At 42.7% G+C, this 21,549-nt stretch overlaps 1 protein-coding gene across 1 annotated transcript in view; it reads left to right on the top strand.

Annotated features, from left to right (window-relative positions):
- Positions 1-21,549, top strand: part of cemip2 (cell migration inducing hyaluronidase 2) — a 100,797-nt gene that overhangs the window by 42,434 nt on the left and 36,814 nt on the right. The window contains exons 7-13 of the mRNA XM_073048544.1: positions 314-483; positions 4,275-4,484; positions 7,366-7,571; positions 10,206-10,275; positions 11,442-11,570; positions 14,053-14,141; positions 15,801-15,932. Of these exons, the coding sequence (XP_072904645.1) occupies positions 314-483; positions 4,275-4,484; positions 7,366-7,571; positions 10,206-10,275; positions 11,442-11,570; positions 14,053-14,141; positions 15,801-15,932 (1,006 nt within the window). The remainder of the gene's footprint in view (positions 1-313; positions 484-4,274; positions 4,485-7,365; positions 7,572-10,205; positions 10,276-11,441; positions 11,571-14,052; positions 14,142-15,800; positions 15,933-21,549) is intronic.

Genomic DNA, 21,549 nt, shown 5'->3' with positions numbered 1-21,549 from the left:
TTGTATTTTGTTAACTTCCTTAGCAGTTGCTAGAACCTTCTGGTCACTGTGCAGAAATTTAAAGGTACACCTGATTAGACTAAATGTGAAGCTGGACATACACAAATCACAATCAGGAATATAATACCGCTGACTTAAATTAGGATGAATTGTGATTAAAGTTTTGGGGTAACATAGAACTTGGTGTGAAACCAGGCCATTCAGCTCATCAAGTCCCTCTAGTATTTAAGTTTACACAATCTTCCTCTTTATTATTCATCAAATCCTTCCCTCCATTCATTTCTCCCTCTTCTTTCCCACTGCCTCATTTCAGGAAAGGCTCAGTTCCTACATGTGGGAGAAATCATGAATGGGGTAGACATGAGAGCAGAGGTGGGAATGTTGACGAGGAACATCGTCATTAAGGGAGAGATGGAGGATTCCTGCTATGAAGACAACTGGTGTCGGTTTTTTAAGCACGATACATTTGGAGGGCATTTAAAGGTAAGTCTGAAGTTTTCCTGTAGGCCGGTTGATTTTATTACAGTTCAGCAGCAGATATTTATTTCAAATCTGTATCTTTATTAAGTTCATGGAATTGATGACAAGGGTAGAACAAAAAATTTCTTTTAATCTTTGCACTACAGTGATGACACAGTTTATTCCAATCTAACTGACTTATTACTTTTTGGTACCTTTTTTTTGTTTGAGGCGCTGACAGAATTCCAGGGAGAGAATAGCACACTTAGTACCATTGTTTGTGCTCCAAAACCAGCCTCCTTCCTGCCTGCTTTAACCTTCAAACTCACTGCTGCAGTTGGTAGTTGCAAAAGGGCTGACAACCAGACCAGTGCCTGAGAAGAGCAGGGTGAGCTGCCCATTGACCAGTGGCACTCACACCAACTGTGATGAAGTACTTGGAGAGGCTGGTCATGGTTAGAATCAACTTCTGCCCGAGCTAGTATCTGGATCCACTGCAACTTGCCGATCACCATGACAGATCTGCAGCAGAAGCGATCACACCAGCTCTCTACTTGGCAATGAGTCATCTGGACAATACGTCATGTGATGTAGGTATTAACTACAGTTCAGCATTCAACACAATCGTGCCCTTAGTTCGAGTCAACAAACTCTAAAACCTGGGCCACTGTACCTCCCTCTGCATCTGGATCCTTGACTTCCTCACCGGGAGACTGCATCAAATTGGAAATAGCATCTCCTCACTGGCACGCCTGAAGGATGTGTGTTTAGCTCACTGCTCTACTCTCTACACCCACTCGCGTGGTTAGGCACAGCTCAAATGCCATCTGTAAACTTGCTGAAGCCACCACTATTGCTGGCAGAATTTCAGATGGTGACAGTGATAAGGGAGTGAGATAGATCAGCTAGTTGAGAGATGTGGCAACCACAATCTTGTCAGTAAGACCAAGGCGTTCATGTTGCTTTCAGGATTGGGAAATCGAGGCAATACACATCAGGCCTCATCGAAGGATCGGAAGTGGAGTGGGTGAGCACTTTCAAGTTCCTGGCTGTCAACATCTCTGAGGATCTATTCTGGGTCCAACATACTAATGCAATTACAAAGAAGGCACGAGAGTGGTACGATGGTGACATGCAGTAGAATGGCATGTCACCAAAGACGCTCTCAAATTTCTACAGATGCACTGTGGAGAGCCTTCTAACTGGTTGTGTCACCGTCTGGTGGTTGGGGGAGGGGGCTACTGCAGAACCTTAGAAGAAGCTGCCGGAAGTTGTGAGTTCAGCCAACTCCATCATGGGTACTAGCCTCCCAGTATTGATAGATAGATAGATAGATACTTTATTCATCCCCATGGGGAAATTCAACCTTTTTTCCAATGTCCCATACACTTGTTGTAGCAAAACTAATTACATACAATACTTAACTCAGTAAAAAAATATGATATGCATCTAAATCACTATCTCAAAAAGCATTAATAATAGCTTTTAAAAAGTTCTTAAGTCCTGGCGGTTGAATTGTAAAGCCTAATGGCATTGGGGAGTATTGACCTCTTCATCCTGTCTGAGGAGCATTGCATCGATAGTAACCTGTCGCTGAAACTGCTTCTCTGTCTCTGGATGGTGCTATGTAGAGGATGTTCAGAGTTTTCCATAATTGACCGTAGCCTACTCAGCGCCCTTCGCTCAGCTACCGATGTTAAACTCTCCAGTACTTTGCCCACGACAGAGCCCGCCTTCCTTACCAGCTTATTAAGACGTGAGGCGTCCCTCTTCTTAATGCTTCCTCCCCAACACGCCACCACAAAGAAGAGGGCGCTCTCCACAACTGACCTATAGAACATCTTCAGCATCTCACTACAGACATTGAATGACGCCAACCTTCTAAGCACATCTTCAAAAGGCAATGCCTCAGAACGGTTGTATCCATCATTATTGACCCCATCACTCCTCTCATTGTTACCATCAAAAAGAAATACAAAGCTGAAGACACACACTCAACATTTCAGGAACAGCTTCTTTCCCTCTGCCGTCAGATTCCTTAATGGACAATGAACACATGAACACTACCTCAGAATGGTTTTTTCCCTCACTTTTTGTACTAATTTAATTTTCACTTTTTAAATATATTCATACTGTGAATTTATAGTTTTTTATGTATTGCAATGTACTGCTGCCACAAAACAACAAATTTCACAACATATGCTAGTGATACTAAACCTGATTCTCATTATCAGCTCTCCTCTTAACCCACATTTGTGCTTCTCGGTTGAATTTAACAGTGAATAACTGAGGAAACTGTAGAGCCATGCAATCTGGAGGCAAGCCCTTCAGCCCTCTGAGCCCATGCCAACCATCAAGCACCATAGACACAAAGCCTACCTTCTTCTCCCCAGCTTGGGAGTGGAAGTGAGTAGAAATAATTTCTGTTTTGTTGAAAGAGCCTTTAAATAAAAGGGAGTGAGAGCAAGCAGGCAGCACACTGCATTAGGAACCCAGTCATAGTGAAACAGTGTGAAAGCCTTTGACCTGCTGAGTGAGAGCTATTCATCAAACACCCTGCTATATTAATCCCATTTATTCTCCCTACATTTCCATCCAGTTGCCCCAGATTGAGATAATGTATAGATGCACTGAATTCCTACACTACAGGGGCAAGTTCTAGTGGGCAGTTAACTTACCAACCACAGTTGGTATGGGATGGAGGAAGCTGGAGTACCTGGTCATGGAGAGAAGAACATGCAAACCTCAGACAGATTGCACCCAGTCTCTGTAGGCAGTTGCTCCATCCCCTCTGCTCTCTACCCTCAAGACTGTATGGCTAAGCACAGTCAAGAGTATCAATTCACTTTTGTTCGTCAAACCTTAGATGCCAACGTTGCGGCAAACAGGAGTGAGACAGATCAGGTGGTTGGACGACAACCTTGCCCACAACATCCGTGAGACCAAAGTAATGATTGTGGACTTCAGGAAGGGGAAGTTGGGAGAATGCACACCAGTCCTTATTGAAGGCTCAGCTCCAAGTTCCTCGTTGTCAGTGTCTCTGAAGATCTGCCTTGGGCCCAACATGTTGATGCAGTCTCAAAGAAGGCTTTACTCTTTTAGGAGTCTGAGGAAATTTGGTGTGTTGCCAAGTCTCTTACAACTTTCTGCAGATGTACAATGGAAAGCATTCTGACTGGTTGCATGACCATCTGGTATGGAGGCCCAGGATCAGTAAAAGCTGCAGAGGGCTGTAAACTCAGCCGGCTCCATCATTTGCCTCTCCACTATTGAGGACATCTTCAAGAGATCATGCTTCAAGAGGCCGGCATCTATCATTAAGGACCCTCACCATCTGAGACATGCCCTCCATTTGTTACTGCTATCAGGAAGGAGATACAGGAGTCTGAAGACACACCCAACAGTTCAGAAACGGCTTCTACCATAAACTCATAAACATTAGCTCAGTATTTATTTTCTTTGACCCTATTTATTTTGTAATTTATAGTAATTTTATGATTTTTGCCTTGTCTGCGGCAACAGTACAGTGATTTATAAACCTGATTCAGGTTCACTTGCTTTGCCATTCTGTTGCCCTAGATACAGTTACATAAATGTCATTCAGGTCTGGATGATTCACAGTTCTATCTTGCTTTTTATCACCTATCTGAAAAGTTTGAGGCTTTGATGAGTTGTTGGTGGCACCCTGTGAAACTCTTGCTGAGGGCATTTATGGTCCAGTAAAGAATTGCAGGATAGGAATTTTTATCCTTTATTTTTTGAGTTTCTTTTTCAGCAGAAACTTAGCTTTCATCTTTTCCTTTCCATTTTGGTAGATTTTGAAGAACTTCACCTCTGTTCATCTCTCCGACGTGGAGCTAATGCACATGGGTCAGCAGGTGATGGGCAGTTACCCTGTGCATTTCCACCTCTGTGGGGATGTGGATAGACTTGGTGGCTACTCATCACCAACCTATCTGAGGAGCCTTGCAATCCACCATTGCTTCTCCAGATGTGTCACAGTCCATGCAACCAATGGTTTGCTGGTAAGTCTCTTCCTGTTTGATCTGGACTGTTTATTTTACTTAGAATTGCGTGTTTGGCACAGAAACTGGCTAACTGTCTCAAGGGGTCCAGCTCCCCGGTTAGGCTACACAAATGACTATCCCCACCCTCCTTATCTCACCTCAAAGGATCCTCTCCTTGTATATTTATCCAGTTTCCCTTATTCACCTCCACTACCTTCAATGCCTGAATAAGGAAATTTCTTTTGAATTAATTGTTTGATTTATTACTGACCATCGTGTGCTTTGGGACACAAATGAGGAAACACTGATCCCATCAGTATTCCCCCCACCCCCCATGCTTCAGTGCACACACACATTTGCATTGTTTTATAGTTTTTCTTGAGAGTTATTAAACTATTCATTTGTTCCTAATGACTCAGTGCTGGTAACTTCTCAGATAATCTGCAGGTTTTGTGCTATTGCGCCTTCAAACAATTTCGAGGATAAGAGCCAGTATTTATTGCCCATTCCTAATTTCCCTTGAGAAAGTGATGGTAAGCAGTTGGCTTGAATTGTCACAGTCCTTCCGATGAAGATGTGCTGTATGAAGGGATTTCAAGGATATAGATAATGCAGGAACCACATTATACGTTGAGGATGGAGAGGTGTGTGACTTGGAGCAGAAGCTGTATGTGGTGGTGTCCCCGTGCTGTTACTGCCCTTGTCCTCGTTGTTGGAAGTTGTGGGTTTGGAAGGTGCAATTATCATTACCTCTCCCTGCCTTCTATTCCAGCATAAGAGTTATTTTGTTTTTGTCTTCTCATCTCCTCTCCACTTCCTCTGCATTTTAAACTGTCGACTGGTATCCATATCTATACACAAGTGGCATAGCTGCTAGATCCACTGCATCGTAGCACCAAAAATCCAGGTTCAATCCTGACCGTGGGTGCTGTCTATGTGGAGTTGGTGCAATCATGCATGTTTTCTCCAGATGCTCCAGTTTCCTTCCACATGCCAAAGACTCGTGGCCTGGTAGGTTAATTGGCTATTGTCAATTGCCCCTAGTGTACAGGTGAGTGGGTGAATCTGAAGGTAGTTGATAGGTACAGTTACAAGAAAGAGTTTGCGAACCCTTTGCAATTGCCTGGTTTTTCTGCATTAATTACTTATAAAGTATGGTCTCGTTAAAGCCTTAAGTCACAATAATAGACGAGCACAATATGCCTAAACTAATAACACACAAACAATTGTACTACTGCTTGTCAATACTGAGTGCACCAGTTAAACAATCACAGTCGAGGTTCAAAAATGTAAGTGAACATCTGGGGTATTAACGCCTACAAAAGCTATTTGAAGTCAGGTGTACCAATCAGTGAGATGAGATTGGAGGTGTGGGATGTAGAGGTGCCCTACCCTATAAAAAAGACACACCAAGTCAAGTTACTGACAGAGCCTGCTCTTCTCAAGAAAGATCTGTTTATTTGTGCACCATGCCTCGATCAAAACAACTTTCAGAGGACCTTGGAAGAAGAATTGTAGAGATGCATGAAGCAGAAAGAGGCTACAAAAACATTTCTAAAGTCCTGAGTGTTCATCAGTCCACAGTAAGAGAAATTGTCTCCAAATGGAGGAAATTCAGTACTGTTGCTTCTCTCACTCGGAGTGCACATCCTGTTAAGATCACACCAACAGCACAGTGTACAGTGCTGAAGGAGGTGAAAAAGAACTCAAGGGTAACAGCAAAAGAGCTGCAGAAACTTCTCAAACTGGCTAACATCTCTGTTCATGTGTCCACTTCAGAAGAACACTGAACAACAATGGTGTTCATGGAAGGACACCGCAGAGGAAACCATTGATATCCAAAAAATAACATTGCTGCACATCTCAAGTTTGCAAAAGGCCACCTGGACGTTCCACAATGCTTCTGGGACAATGTTCTGTGGACAGAGGAAATAAAAATTGAACTTTTCAGCAGAAATGCACACCGCTATGTTTGGAGGAAAAGGGCACTGCACACCAGCACCAAAACCTCACAGCAGCAGTGAAGCATGGTGGAAGGAGCATCGTGATTTGGGGCTGCTTTGCTGTTTACGGCTTGGACAGCTTGCAATCATCGAGGGAAGAATGAATTCAAACTTGTATCAAGATATTTTACAGAATATCAGGGCAGTGGTCCGTCACCTGAAGCTTAATCAACAACAGAATGGTTTAAAAAGAAGAAAATCCATGTGTTGGAATGGCCAAGTCAGAGTCCAGACCTTGGATGCTGTGTCTTGACCTGAAGAGAGCTGTTCACGAAAGGTATCCCAGAAATATTGATGATCTGAAACAGTTTTGTATGGAGGAATGCTCTAAAATTCCTCCTCACAGTTGTACAAGTCTGATCAGTAGCTACAAGAAACGTGTGATGGCAGATATTGTTGCTAAAGGAGGTTCTACCAGTTACTAAATACTAGGGTTCACAGAATTTTTCCAGCCTGGACTGTGAATGATTAAACAATGTATTCGGTAAAGACATGAAAAGTACAATTGCTTGTGTGTTATTATTTTAGGCAGATTGTGTTTGTCTATTATTGTGACTTGGATGAAGATCAGACCACATTTTTAAGAGTAATTAATGCAGAAACCCAGATAACTGCAAAGGGTACACAAACTTTTTCTAGCAATTGTATGTGGGGAGAATCACATGGGCTTAGTGTAAATGGTCTCCATGGACTCTGGCTTGTCCCCATGCTGTGCAGCTCTATAGCACTTTGGATCATCGCCATTCTCCTCTGCTGATGTCGTTTTGTGCACTTGTTAAATAGTCTCATGGGATGATGGAAATTTTTCCACACTTGGTTACAGAGTGCCCACCTGTCTGGCCCCAGTGGCTGAACCACAAAAGGTAAAGCCCAATTTCCCTCTGTTTATTCTGCAGATAAGGGATACTGTCGGCTACGACACATTGGGGCACTGTTTCTTCCTGGAGGATGGGATTGAAGAAAGGAACGTTCTGTACCACAACCTCGGACTTGTCACCAGACCTGGCACACTCCTACCCACGGACAGGAATGACTTGATGTGCTCCTCGATTCGGAATAATGTTTACGGCAACTACGTCCCCGTCCCAGCGACTGACTGCAAGTAAATGTTTGGATTTACCTCGGGACCATGCCCATTCCTGCATTTTTTTTTGTTGGGAGGATTCCTATTTAAAAATAAGATGGATTCAGACAATAAAAACAGAAAAATAAATTAAGTACTCAAGAAGTCAGCCTGTATCTTTTGGAAAAGAAGCAGAATTAACATTTCAGATCAGAGACCCTTGGACAGACATTACCTCCATTTCTCTTCCCACAGATGCTGCCTGACCCGCAAAGTATTTTCAGCATGTTTTAGATTTCCAGCGTCCGCTGTGTTTTTTTTAAAATTTTGCATTCGAATGGAATTTTCTTTAACGAAGTGAACTTGTGAGTTTGAGCAGCTTAGATTGAGAAGTAGAATTTAGAAGGCCAGAGTGGACATATGTGGCAGGCTTTACAGAGCTTGCATCAGTTAAATGCTCAAATGTATTGGCTCAAAGATTGTTCTCTATGGGCAGCATTCCTTACATTTAACTAGAAGTTTCCTGCAGGGTGCAGCAAATGCCTTGTGAGGAATCTCTGGCAGGGTATGTTATGTCTATCCCTGCACAGATTTTGCTCTCTTGTATTCATATTTAATCTAAGATCTGGCACCAAGAACATTATAATAGCTTCACCCCTAAACTAAATAACAGTGCATACAAATCTTCTGCAATTTGGTTCAAAGTGGGTGTAAAGTTAACCTGCTTCCAATGTCAAATTATCTGCATTTTTCTTTCAGGCTGTTGATTTTTATTAATTCTCACTGATACCTGTACAATAAGTTGCCCGGAAGGTGCTTTGACGATTATGAGTTTTCCCTTGCTTGTCCACTAGCTGTGGAGAATAAGTTCAGATTCTGATTCCGAAACTTAAAGGAAAGTCTGACTCTGGGCTCCCTGAGCGTACAGGTTTCCCCTCTTTCCACCCCTCCCAACCATCGTTTATACACATTTGTTTCCATTTTTATTTTAATAATATAGGCAGGAAATTCCAATTTCTTTGGTAGACATCTACAGCTAAGGCAGAAATTGGCTGCCGCCTCCTGATTGATGGCTGCCCCTGCATCACGCTGATTTGCAACTTTGCAATCAGCTTAGATGACAGATCTCTGTCACTGACTGGAGGTTGTTGATACTAGTTTAGAAGCTGATGAGGTTGTAAATTTTGGGTTTGAAACTGATGTTGATCGTGAAAGATTAGGGAAGGTGGAGTCAGTTCACGTTAATTCGTCTGAAATGATGGGCCGGGCTAGAGAGACGAAGATGATCACGTTTGAATATGATAAATTTGCACGTTGATTGAAGTTCAGCTAGTTTGTGGTCAGATTGCTGGAGTGGAACTTGATCTTGAGTCTTTAAGACTCTGAGTAGACTGTACTGAGCTATAGCTGATAAATTTATCGTGCCAATTCAGAGTTATGTCTGTGGGAACTAGATTATTGCTGTATATTGATACCCAGTGTTAATGTAGAAGCTGGGCTGGTGAAGACAAAGTGAGTATGTATGCTGTGTAACTAATATCTTGCAGATGGATTTGTGTTTTGACTGTCAAAGTGAAACGGCAGCAGAACCTTTTCTCTGTTTGGGGTTACATTTCTCTCCTTGGAATTTCCCTCCAACGTTTCTCGTACTTGGTACAAGTACAGACCGCCAGCCCTCAGTGAACCAGTGGCTTAGTCTCGCCTCACGATGGGCTTGTGAATTTCAAAGCAGAACTATAATCAAAAGCAAAGTATTATATTAATGCCAAGTTATTCATTACCTTGTCATGGCACAGTGGCCTAGCTGTTAGCACAGTTGCTCTACAGTGCCAGTTGTCACCAGTCAAGCTTAGAAAGCTGCGGGCACTAGAAGTGTGGTGACGCTTGCGAGCTGCCCCAGCACAATTCTCACCGGTTTGATTTGACGCAAGTGACGCATTTCGCTGGATGCTGCGATGTACGTGCGGCAAATAAAGCTGATCTTGCCTTTTGTCCCCAAAACGCAGCTTGGCCAGTGAAGTTTTTTGAATTGTTGTTTATTGAATAGGGAAAGCAGTGGCAAAGCTGCTCAGTGCTCCCAGAAGCAATGATAAGCTTTTAATCAAGATGGTAAATGTCACCATCACAGCCCAGTTTATTGTCAGTATACATGGGTGGGATGAAGCAGCATCACAGAACATAGCATCAGATAAGCAGCATTCATAGGAAAAACGTAAACTAAACACAGATATTCCATGCCTGCTGGGTTTGAGAGCAGAGTTAAATGCCATTTCTAACAGGTGGAATAGGGTGATTATTTTGTGGAGTGATTTACTGTACGTAAGGATGGTAGAAGATGATTCAGTAGGATTTTTCAAAGGAGGTTGTATGAATATCTGAAAAGGAAATGCTTCCAGCACCACAGAGGCCATGTGAGGTAAATGAACGTAGAGTAGTACAGTGCTGACCATCAGGCCAATTTAACTTGCACATTGGTCTGTAATTGGCCTATATCCCTCCATTTGCCAATGTAATACTGCTATCGTGAGACTCATTTGGACTTTAAGAACTGGCCTAGCCACAGAGGACCAAATGGTCTCCTGGATTGTATTATTCTATACAAGGAGGGCAGGGAAGACCCTCTCCAAGCTGGTGCCAATGTTGTTCTGATTGTGTTATGCCATTCCTCTTCAGGGCCGTGTCCACGTTCTGGGTTGCCAATCCTAACAATCATCTCATTAACAATGCTGCTGCAGGTTCTCAGGTGAGTGCCTGGTCACGTTGCGTTGCTGTGCTAGGGTGTGGGTAGAAGCTGACACTTCCTGATTGACACCTTTCTCTGCATTCTATAATGCGCAAATTTTAATTTGCGTAGGTGGCTTAGCCAGTGCTGAAATTATCCATAGTAGCAGTTAATGCTTCAATACAGTGAACTGATGGAAATCTGAATTGTCCCTCCTAGATTTGCCTACAACATCACCTAATATATCCATATCATTGTGACGCCTTCTGTGTGTCCACAGTGACCTCTTCAACCTCTCCCTCCAAAGCCAAAGGGCCAGAGGAAAGCATGGCATTCCTCTTTGCCATTCTGAAGTGATCAGAACTGGTCCAGGGGATCAATTTTGGACCATCTCATTTTCTTCTTGTAAAGGGCGAGGTTCACACCAGCCAGCAACAGGATCACCTCTCATTCAAGGGATTCAGTGCAGGTTTTTGCACTACATTGCATAGGAAAATTCCGAGGTTCTTGCTCCTGGAAGATGTGACGATTTGTCCTGGTCCAAACCTAGTTCGGTCCTAGTATACACTATAGACTTGACAGGGCGTTCCTATTTGGTTGATTGCGGAAAAGAATTGGGAGGCATTTAAAATGGTCTAATGCATGTGGTCCTAATGTGGGCAAATGGGATTTGTGTAGCTGGATAGAAAAATCAGCATTGGTGTAGTGGGCTGAAGGGTCTGTTCTATTGATAGTCTGGAATTATTTGCTCTGGCTGAGCCGTGGCAGGCTATGAGAAGATATTGAATAGAAGCAGAAGGAGGCTTTGAAAGATTTTGCCGATCCTTTCCTCACCTCCACACCTGGATTTCCATTCATCCCAAAAACTAACGGATCTTGCCTTGAACATACTTAAGGTAAAAGGTCAGCCATTTAAGAGTGAAAGGAGAAATTTCTTCAACCCTAGCTCTGTAAATCTTGTACAGTCTTAATAGACTAATCTGTTGTATCCCAGGAATCAATTTCATGAATCCAAATATCTGATTCATCATAGAAAGAAGGAGTCTGATTAAAAAAAAAACTACTTTAAAAAGTGTGAAATACTGATTTTCTTTTATTGCCAATAGCTTTTAGGGTGAATATTAAGTTTAAGTATTTTCTCCTACCACTCGCCACCTAAGTGCAATAATGCATTTCATCTCCATTAGGATACTGGGATATGGTACCTGTTCCATAAAGTTCCTACTGGGGAATCCCATGGACGGCTCACTGAAACCAAAGCTGAACTCACACCATTGGGTATGTTCTACAACAACAGAGTTCATTCCAACTTCAAGGTATGTTCGACTCTGAATCCTGGAATTGGGCAGACAATGGGTTGTCCCCATCTCTTGGGGATGGACGGTGGAGGCCATCCTTGCTGATGACCTGTGAATTAGTTTTGAAAATAAAAGGAAGCCATTTTACCTATCATACCCTTTGTTCAATTAGTACCCCTCCTTCACACAGTCCTACAGGCTCCTCGCTTCAGTTTATTTATCCAATTCCCTTTGAGAATTCCTCTTTGGAGATACTTTCTCATCGTACTTAAGTAGTACTGTATATTTTTCTATGGAAGAATAAAATACATATGGTAGAAAGTCACTCTCAGTCTCTTGTATATAGCTTGCAATATGGTAGCAGCTGCATGTGAATATCAGCTCAATTGGAACCCACAGAGTTGAGTTTTGGTAAGATACTTGGGCCAAGCCAGCAGTATATTGTGCATCCAAGGAGGGGTCATAACCCACAAATTCCTCTTGCTGCCTCTGGACCTTCTGCCATTTTGTCTCTTCAAATCTGTCCATATGAGAGAAGCGATGAGGTTTTGCTCTGGACAATGTTCCTCGTTGGCATATGGAAACTAAAGCTCTCCATTTACTGCTTGTAACCAGATTGACCCACCGTCTTGATTGGGCTTGTATTACAGCCTCTTCCCCCACTCCACACAAACACTAGTCACTCAAAATGCCCATCATCACAGTGTCCCTGCCTCATTATGATAGCGGAAGGCCAAGAGGTTCCAGTGATCAGATGGCAGCTGGTTGTTGGCCAAGCAAGATAAAGTTCCAAAGGAAATGATGAAGGATTTCAATAGGTCAGCCAGCATTTGTGGAAGAAAATGGACAGTTGATATTTTGAGTCAAAACCCTTCAGATGAAGAAGCTCAACCTGAAACATTATACATCCTTTTCCCTCCACGCAGACACTGTCTAACCCACACTGAGTTCCTCCGGCATTTTGCATGTTGCTCGAGGGTTTGACATCTCCAGTTTCTTATGTCAATATTTAGTTCCTATTTCTGGTACTTTCAAATAAAAATAAACTTGTGTTTGTAGTCTTGGTATTTTTGTAGAGCCCTTGTATTTCCCATTGCAGAGTGTTTCTGCTTTGTGTGTATTGATAGTGTACTGGTTTTTGTGTGCAGTTTCACAGAGTGTCCATGTGCTAATCATACTGATTTCTGCCATTGAGTCAGATGGAAATATTCAGGCCATGTATCTTTATCTAGGAGTCAAACCCTTTAGTGTTTATCTGCATGCGAGGAATATTCAGCACGAACATTGCCCTTTTATCTTTTATTTGTCTATGTCCATTTGCTCAATTTCCTGGTTATTCTACTACGTAAAACCAACACCTTTGTTCACTTTCTTTTTGGAGCCTATTCCAAGTTGTATTAGAAGTATGGCTGCCATTGTTGTGCTCAGTAGGATCCCAGAAACAATAATGAAATATTAGCCAGATCATCTGTCTTATTGATGTTAGTTGAATGTCAGCAGTGCGTAGTTTGCTAAAGTTTGCATTTAAAGATTGAGATCTTTCCAGCTGTCTGTGGGAGTGAAGCTTTCCCATATATAAATATTATTACTGTAATATGGCAGCTAGTCATCTTGTTTAAGGTGAGTTTATTTTCCCTCTTCCCCTGAGTGTTGGCTGTGGCTCAGTGGGTAGCTGTCTTGCTGCTGAGTCATGATTGTGGGCTCAAATCTCACTCACTTACACAAGCACAATACAGAGGCTGTGCTTTACTACAGGTTATGATCCCTTTTGGCTAAGATGTTAAGCTAATGCACTCTCCTGGATAGAAATAAAAGGTTGTTGTGGTGTATGCAGGAAGAGCTCATGCAGTCTGAGTAACATTTATCCCTCAGTGAACATCACAGGAAGCAGATCATCCATTCCTCCTTGCCTGTTTATGTCAGCTAGTTATGTGCAAATTGGCTGCTGGCTATTCCTATTGGCTGAAGTGTTTTGGGATTATCCTGAAAGGGGGAAGGGATGTATTTGTGGCAATTGAATATTTTCTGATTTGAAGGAAGGCATGGATCAGAAGATGCTGAACTTTATCTCTGCACATCAGGAGACACGTACATGGATGAACAGGGTTTTCCTAGAGATTTTAGTGGGGGCTTATTTTGGGGAAAAAAGAGTTTATTAAGAAGTGGCACTTTGAAACGATAAAACATTGCAATTGGTAATTGTGGTCTATTTAGGTTATTATAGTTTTAAAAAAAGCTTGTCTTGCATACTGTTCATGCAGATCCATTCATCACAACAATGCACTGAGGTAGTACAAGGCAAAACAAAAGAATGCAGAATGAAGTGTTTTAGTTACAGAGTAAGTGCAGTACAGGTAGACAATAAGGTGTAAGGTAGATTTTTGAGTTTGAGTTCATCTTACTGTACTAGTGAACTGTTCAGTAGACTTGTAACAGTGGCAGAGAAACTGCTCCATGGCACCAGTTGTGTTCCTGTGATGAGACTTGGTCTTTGCTATAGGCCGGACTGTTCATCGACAAGGGAGTGAAAGTCACCAATGCCAGTGCTGATGACCCGAGGGAGTACCTCTGTCTAGACAACAGTGCCAGGTGAGTGAGACCACCAACCTTTTGTTGAAAGTGCCTTTTCCTTTTGATATGGGGTGAAAAATCCTTCTGTCTGTGAAGTCGGCCTACTCTGATTCCAATCGCTGCAGGACCATACGTGCAATTCCAGAACGTCTTTTAAAATCTGAATATGGTTTGCAACTATTGAAATACTTTGGAAAGTTTTATTATGTTTATATGTAAAAAAAAAACAGAGCAGACCAGAAGCTTGCTCTAATAACTATGCTAATGGTTGGTGAAGCCTGATGGAGGTTCTCGGGAGCAATGCTGCCTCTTCCTTGGCATTGGGTCTTGGGTCTTTTACTTCTGCCTGGTGGGGAAGATGTGCTGGGTTAACAGCACCTCCCCATCATTGGCTCCAGGGATTTAACCTAAACTTTGTGCTCAAGTTTCAGAGGTGAGATTTGAATGTGGACCAAGAGTCATTGAATTATACAGCAGAGAAACAGGCCCTTTGGCCCATCATGCATATCACACATTTTACCTACTTGCACTAAACCCACTTACCTACATTAGGTCCATAGTCTTCAGTGCTCTGACGATTCAATTACTCGATGCTCAAGTGTTCTGGGAGTATCTGCCATCATCAGTCAAGGCAGTGCAATCCAGATTCCAGCCACTCTAGTTTAGAAATATCTCCCTCCCATATTAAACCTGTGGACACTTCTGCTATGAGGGAGAAAGATTTTGACTATCAAGCCATCTCCCTCTCTGATAACTGTATATACTGTATCTCTGTAATGTAAACTCTTAACCTGCGCTACTACAGGAAAAATAAACCCAGCCTATCCACTCTCTGCTTTTAACTGCAATGCTCCAATCCAGGCAAACTCCTCTGCACCCTGTCCAGTGCAACCACATTCTTCCTGGAGTGTGGTAACCAGAACTCCACACAATACACTTGGCCAAGAGGTTGAAGTGCTAGCTGATAGAAGCTTGTTTGATGAGAAGTGTAGACAGACAGACAAGATCTTTTTCCTAGGGTTGAAACGTCTAGCACTAGAAGGCATGCTTTTAAGGTGAGCAGGGGTAAGTTTGAAGTAGATGTGCGGGGTAAGTTTTTCTTGCACAGTGAATGGTGGGCACTTGGAATGTGCTGCAAATGTGATAGAGGCATTGATAGAAACAAAAGGTTCAAAGGTTAATTTTTACAATTCTTTTTCTTCTCCAGGTAGCCATGAAACCAAGAGGCTATTAGATAGGCACATGGATGTTCAGAGAATAGAGGGATGTGGACATTGCGTCAGCAGAAGGGTTTACTTTAGTTCGGTGTTTAATTGTGCTTGATTAGTGCAGCACAATGCAGTGGGCCGAATGGCCTGCTCCTGTACTGTTCTCTTCTGTGTACCTATTGGGGTATGCCTGATGCATAATTAAAAAACTTCTGCAACTCACGTAATATTTCTCAGAAATTGCCTCATGTCTGGTGAATTCATTTTGATTTTAATCTCTTCCACACTGAGATGCACAATGGCATCAGACAGGAAGGATCATTTGGTGCTGATTTTAAATAAATAAATAGATAAATAAATAAATCAGATCTATTGAAGCAACTTTCTCCAGTGTCCCAATGCTGGGCACCTTGTTCCTGCTCACAAGTTACGCTATATTAACTTTAAACCTGTTGCTGTTACGTTTAAGGTTCCGGCCTCACCAAGACGCAGATCCACAGAAGCCACGGGTTACTGCCCTCATTGACCGGTTGATAGCTTTCAAAAACAACGATCATGGAGCCTGGGTCCGAGGAGGAGATATTGAATTCCAGAAGTCTGGGTGGGTACACCAAACAAATGGAAGACTTGAGGTCTTTACTGAGAATGCAGAATCTGCAAATGAGCCGAGTAGCCCAGCAGAGATTTGCTGTTGTTCATGCTCTTCATGAACCTGTCCCTGTGGTGGCAAGCCCCGTACCCTTGTCTCCGAGAGGCCACAGAGTTTGCCTTATTTGTCCATGGGATACAGATGACATGAGCATTGCCAACATTTACTGCACATCCCCATCTGTCCCTGTACTCTAGGCTACAATTAATTGTCAACTGAGTTGGTGGATATGGAGTCACACAAAGTCCCAGCTGGGTGTGGATTACAGATTCCCTTTTCTGAAGGAGGTTGGTGAATCAGATAATTAGTGAGAATTTATTTTTCTTAATTATTTGAATTTTAATTCTGTAGTTACCATGGTGAGATTTGAACTCTAACTCTGGGTTTACCTATGAATCAGAATCAGGTTTATTGCATGTGACATGAAATTTGTTAACTTAGCAGCAGCAGTTCAATGCAATACACAATATAGAAGAAAAAATAAAATAATAATAATAAATAAGTCACTCTTACTCAGTATACTTTATAGTATACCTATATTGAATAGATTAAAAATCGTGCAAAAACAGAAATACTATATATTTTTTTAAAAGGTGTGGTAGTGTTCAGGGGTTCAATGTCCATTTAGGAATCAGATGGCAGAGGGGAAGAAGCTGTTCCTGAATCACTGAGTGTGTGCTTTCAGGCTTCTGTACCTCCTACCTGATGGTAACAGTGAGAAAAGGGCATGCCCTGGGTGCTGGGGGTCCTTAACAATGGATGCTGCCTTTCTGAGACATCGCTCCTTGAAGATGTCCTGGTACTTTGTAGGCTGGTATCCAAGATGGATCTGACTAAATTTACAACCTTCTGCAGCTTCTTGCGGCCCTGTGCAGTAACCTCCCCATACCAGACAGTGATGCAACCTGACAGAATGCTCTCCACATTACATCTATAGAAGTTTTTGAGTGTATTTGTTGACATACAAAATCTCTTCAAACTCTTAATGAAGTACAGCTGCTGTTTTGTCGTCTTTATAACTGCATCAATATGTTGGGACCAGGTTAGATCCTCAGAGATCTTGACATACCGCTCAAGCTAGGGTGGAGAATGCTGGCTACCTGTTCATTCATTTGACCACTAGGTGTCAGCATTAATGCTTTTTACACTGTTTCCATCAAACTTTTTGCCTCACAATATTTTCAAACCTCCTTGGCTACAGGAGCAGTTTGAGAACTGTTTACTTATCCCAGCTCATGGGTAATGTGCCTACTTCCCTCAGTTCCTTTCCACTGCAACTTATTCTCATAGGCCCAATTTTTGAATTTCCTGCCATCTACACTTGAGGCAATTTACAGCAAACTGCTGGAGGAGCCAAGGGGGTCAGGTAGTAACTGTAGAGGCAGAGGGATGGTGGATGTCTTGAGTCAAGACCCTACATGAGGACAATTTATACTAACTGATTGACGTACCAGCATGCATTTGGGAAGAGGGAGGAAGCTGAAGCCCCAGAGGAAATCTGTAGGGTTACAGAGTCCATGAGACACAGCAGCAGAATTAGGCCATTTGGCCCACTGAGTCTGCCCCACCATTCAATCATGGCTGATCCTTTTTACCCTCCTCAGCCCCACTCCCCAGCCTTCTCCCCGTAACCTTTGATGCTGTGTCCAATCAAGAACCTATCAAGCTCTGCCTTAAATACACCCAATGTCCTGGCCTCCACAGCTGCCTGTGGTAACAAATTCCACAAATTTACCATCCTTTGTCTAAAGAAATTTTTCTGCATCTCTGTTTTGAAAGGACGCCCTTCTACCCTGAGGCTGTACCCTCTTGTCCTAGACTCTCCCACCAGTGGAAATATCCTTTCCACATCTACTGTCTAGGCCTTTCAACATTTGAAAGGTTTCAATGAGATTCCAACTCATCCTTCTAAATTCCAGCAAGTGCAGTTCCAGAGCTTCCAAATGTCCTTGTATGATAACCCTTTCATTCCCAGAATCATCCTTATGAACCTCCTCTGAATCCTCTCCAATGCCAGCACATCTTATCTTGGATGAGAAGCCCAGAACTGTTCACAATACTCAAGGTGAGACCTCACCAGTGCCTTATAAAGCCTCAGCATCTCATCCCTGCTCTTGTATTCAAGACCTCTTGAAATGAATGATAGCATTGCATTTGCCTTCCTCACTACTGATTCTACCTGTAAGTTAACCTTTAGGTTGTTCTGCACAAGGACTTCCAAGTCCCTTTGCATCTCAGATTTTTGGATTTTCTCCAGTTTAGAAAATAATCTGCACGTTTATTTCTACTACCAAAGTGCATTACCATACATTTTCCAACATTGTATTTCATTTGCCACTCTCATACCCATTCTCCTAATCTAAGTCCTTCTGCATCCTACCTGCTTCCTCCACATTACCTGTCCCTCCACCAATCTTCGTATCATCTGCAAACTTGGCAACAAAGCTATCTATTCCATCATCTAAATCATTGATATACAGCATAGAAAGAAGCAGTCCCACCACAGACCCCTGTAGAGCACCACTCATCACTGGCAGCCAACCAGAAAAGGATCCTTTTATTCCCACTTGCTGCCTCCTACTAATCAGCCAATGCTCTAACCATGTTAGTAACTTTCCTGTAATACCATGGGCTCTTAATAAGCAACCTCATGTGTGGCACCTTGGCAAAGGCCATCTGAAAGTCCAAGTATACAACATCTACTGCATCCCCTTTATCTATCCTACGTGTAATCTCCTTAAAGAATTCCAACAGATTTGTCAGGCAAGATTTTCCCTTATGGAAGCCATGCTGACTTTGTCCTATCTTGTCTTGTGTCACCAAGTACTTCATCACCTCATCCTTAATAATTGACTCCAACATCTTCCCAACCACTGAGGTCAGGTTGACTGGTCTATAATTTCCTTTCTGCTGCCTTCCTCCTTTCTTAAAGAGTGGAGTGACATTTGCAATTTTCCAGTGCCATAGTCCAATGATTTTTGAAAGATCATTCGTAGTACCTCCACAATCTCTATCGCAACCTCTGTCAGAATCCTAGGGTGCAGTTCATCTGGTTTGGGTGACTTGTGAACCTTTAGGTCTTCCAGCTTTTTGAGCATCTTCTCCCTTGTAATAGAAACAGCACTCACTTCTCTTCCCTCACACCCTTCAGCATCTGGCACACTGTTGGTATCTTCCATGGTGAAGACTGATCCAAAATACTCATTTACTTCATCTGCCGTGTCCTTGTCCCCATTATTATTTCTCTGGGCTCATTTTCTAGTGGTCCTATATCCACCCTCATTTCTTTTATTTTAACACACTTGAAAAAGTTTTTACTATCTACTTTGATATTGTTTGCAAACTTTCTTTCATATTTCATCCTTTCTCTCCTAATAATTCTTTTAGTTGCTCTCTGTAGGGTTTAAAAAGCTTCCCAACCCTCTGTCTTACTGCTAGATGTTTGCTTTGTTGAATGCCTTCTCTTTTGCTTTTACATTAGTTTTGACTTCCCTTGTCAGCCATAGTTGTACGATTTTGCCATTTGAGTATTTTTGTTTTTGGAATGAAGCTTGTGTCATTGCTGCACTGCTATCATCCTTGCCAGCATCTCCTTTAATTTAATTTGGCCAACTCATCTCTCCTACCACACTAACTTCCTTAACTCTGCTGAAATACTGCTACGTCAGATTTTGCTTTCTCCCTATCAAGTTGAACTCAGTCATATTGTGATCACTGCCTCCTTAGGGTTCTTTTCCCTTTAGCTCCGTAATCACCTCTGGTTCATTACTTAACACCCAATCTAGTATAGCTGATCCCCTAGTAGGCTCAAGGACAAACTGCTCTAAAAAGCCAACTCATCGGCATTCAGCAAACTCACTCTCTTCAGATCCATTTCCAACCTGATATTTCCCAATTGAGCTGCATGTTGAAATCTCCCATTATATCATAACATTGCTCTTTTGACACGCCTTTTCTGTTTCCTGCTGTAATCTGTGGTCTACATCCCAGCCTCTGTTGGGAGGCCTGTATGTAACTGCTTTCTGGGTCCTTTAATCAGAATCAGACTTTAATCGCCAAGTACCTATGCACATACCAGGAATTTACTTCCGGCAGATGTTGTCTCTCTGCTCATAACAATAATAATGATAAATATAAATGAAAATATAAATTGTACATACAGGTAGTGCAATCCAAGTAATAGTTAGCTGACAGTTAACCGGCAGTTAACTGTTCAGCAAAGTGACCGCAGTAGGGAAAAAACTTCTCCAGTGCCTATTAGTCTTAGTCTGGAGGGATCTGAAGCGCCTACCAGACGGAAGCAGATCAAACAGTCCGTGTGCAGGATGGGAGGAGTTTCTTAACTCAGCCCACAAGGATTCAATATCTTCCGGTCTTATGTCACATCTTTCTACTGATTGATGCCATTTTTTACCAGCAGAACCATGCCACCCCCTCTGCCGACCTTCCTATCCCTCTAATACAACCTTGGACATTCAGCTCCCAAATACAACCATCCTTCAGCCACAATTCAGTGATGGCCACAACTTTGTACCTGACAATCTGTAATAGTGCAGCAAGATCATCCACCTTATTTCTTGTAGACATAACACTTTGAGTGCTACATTTGCTACCCTTTCTGATTCTGTATCCCTAATGCACCAGTATTCGCCTTGCTTGCTGTGCAATTCTGTTCTTTCTGACAGTCTGACTACATGCTATCTTTGCTTTTTAATATCTGTCCTATCCTGAGTCCCTTCCCTCTGCCAAATTAGTTTAAACCCTCCCCAACAGCTCTAACAAACTTGCCTGTGAGAATAAAGGTCCCCCTCGGATTCAGGTGCAACCTGCCACTTCTGAACAGGCCATACCTTCCCCCGAAGAGATGCCAGTGATCCAAGAACCTGAAGCCTTGCCCCCTGCACCAGCTTCTCTGCCACACATCAGTCTGTCAAATCATCCTGTTTCTACCCTCACTGGCACGCGGCACAGGCAGCGATCCAGGAATTACTAGCCTGGAGGTCCTGCTTCGCAGCTTTCTGCCTACACAGATGACACCTGCGATGGTGATTGAAGTCGGGATCTGCGTGGAGGCAGCACCCACAAGGATAGCGTTCCTCTTTGAGAACGGGATGGACCTGCTGAGAGCTTTGCTCTGTGTTTTGTTCATCTTCTCCTTTCTCTGGCTGCACTGACCCGGTTTCCAGGATTTGACAAGTCCTGGAACCAAGGTCCCTCAGCAGTTCACCCGCTGCCAGCTATGCAGTTTTGGTCTGATCTTGTATGAAGGTAGTGACAGTATATAATCTTCTCAGGTGCTTCAAAATATTAGTTGAATGATACAGGTACTCTCCAGATGTTGAACACCCAATGAATGTTGGTGGGCATTTGGGAGACCAGCAGGATGGATTGCTTACGGCTGTCGGGCTGCAGGTATTTTCTGCTGGGTGGGAACTTGAATCAAATCATGACTAAACTTCTGACTTGTGAACTCGCTGGATACTGAATAGTTCACAGGACTGGAAACCTGCCATAACCTGGGAGTACCTGTATATTAAACAGTATTTGTTTCAACTTTACCTGGACAGGG

This window comes from Hemitrygon akajei, chromosome 6 (genome assembly GCF_048418815.1).
Source record: "Hemitrygon akajei chromosome 6, sHemAka1.3, whole genome shotgun sequence".
In the NCBI taxonomy this organism is placed as follows: Eukaryota; Metazoa; Chordata; class Chondrichthyes; order Myliobatiformes; family Dasyatidae; genus Hemitrygon; species Hemitrygon akajei.
This window is presented reverse-complemented; position numbering and strand designations above follow the sequence as displayed.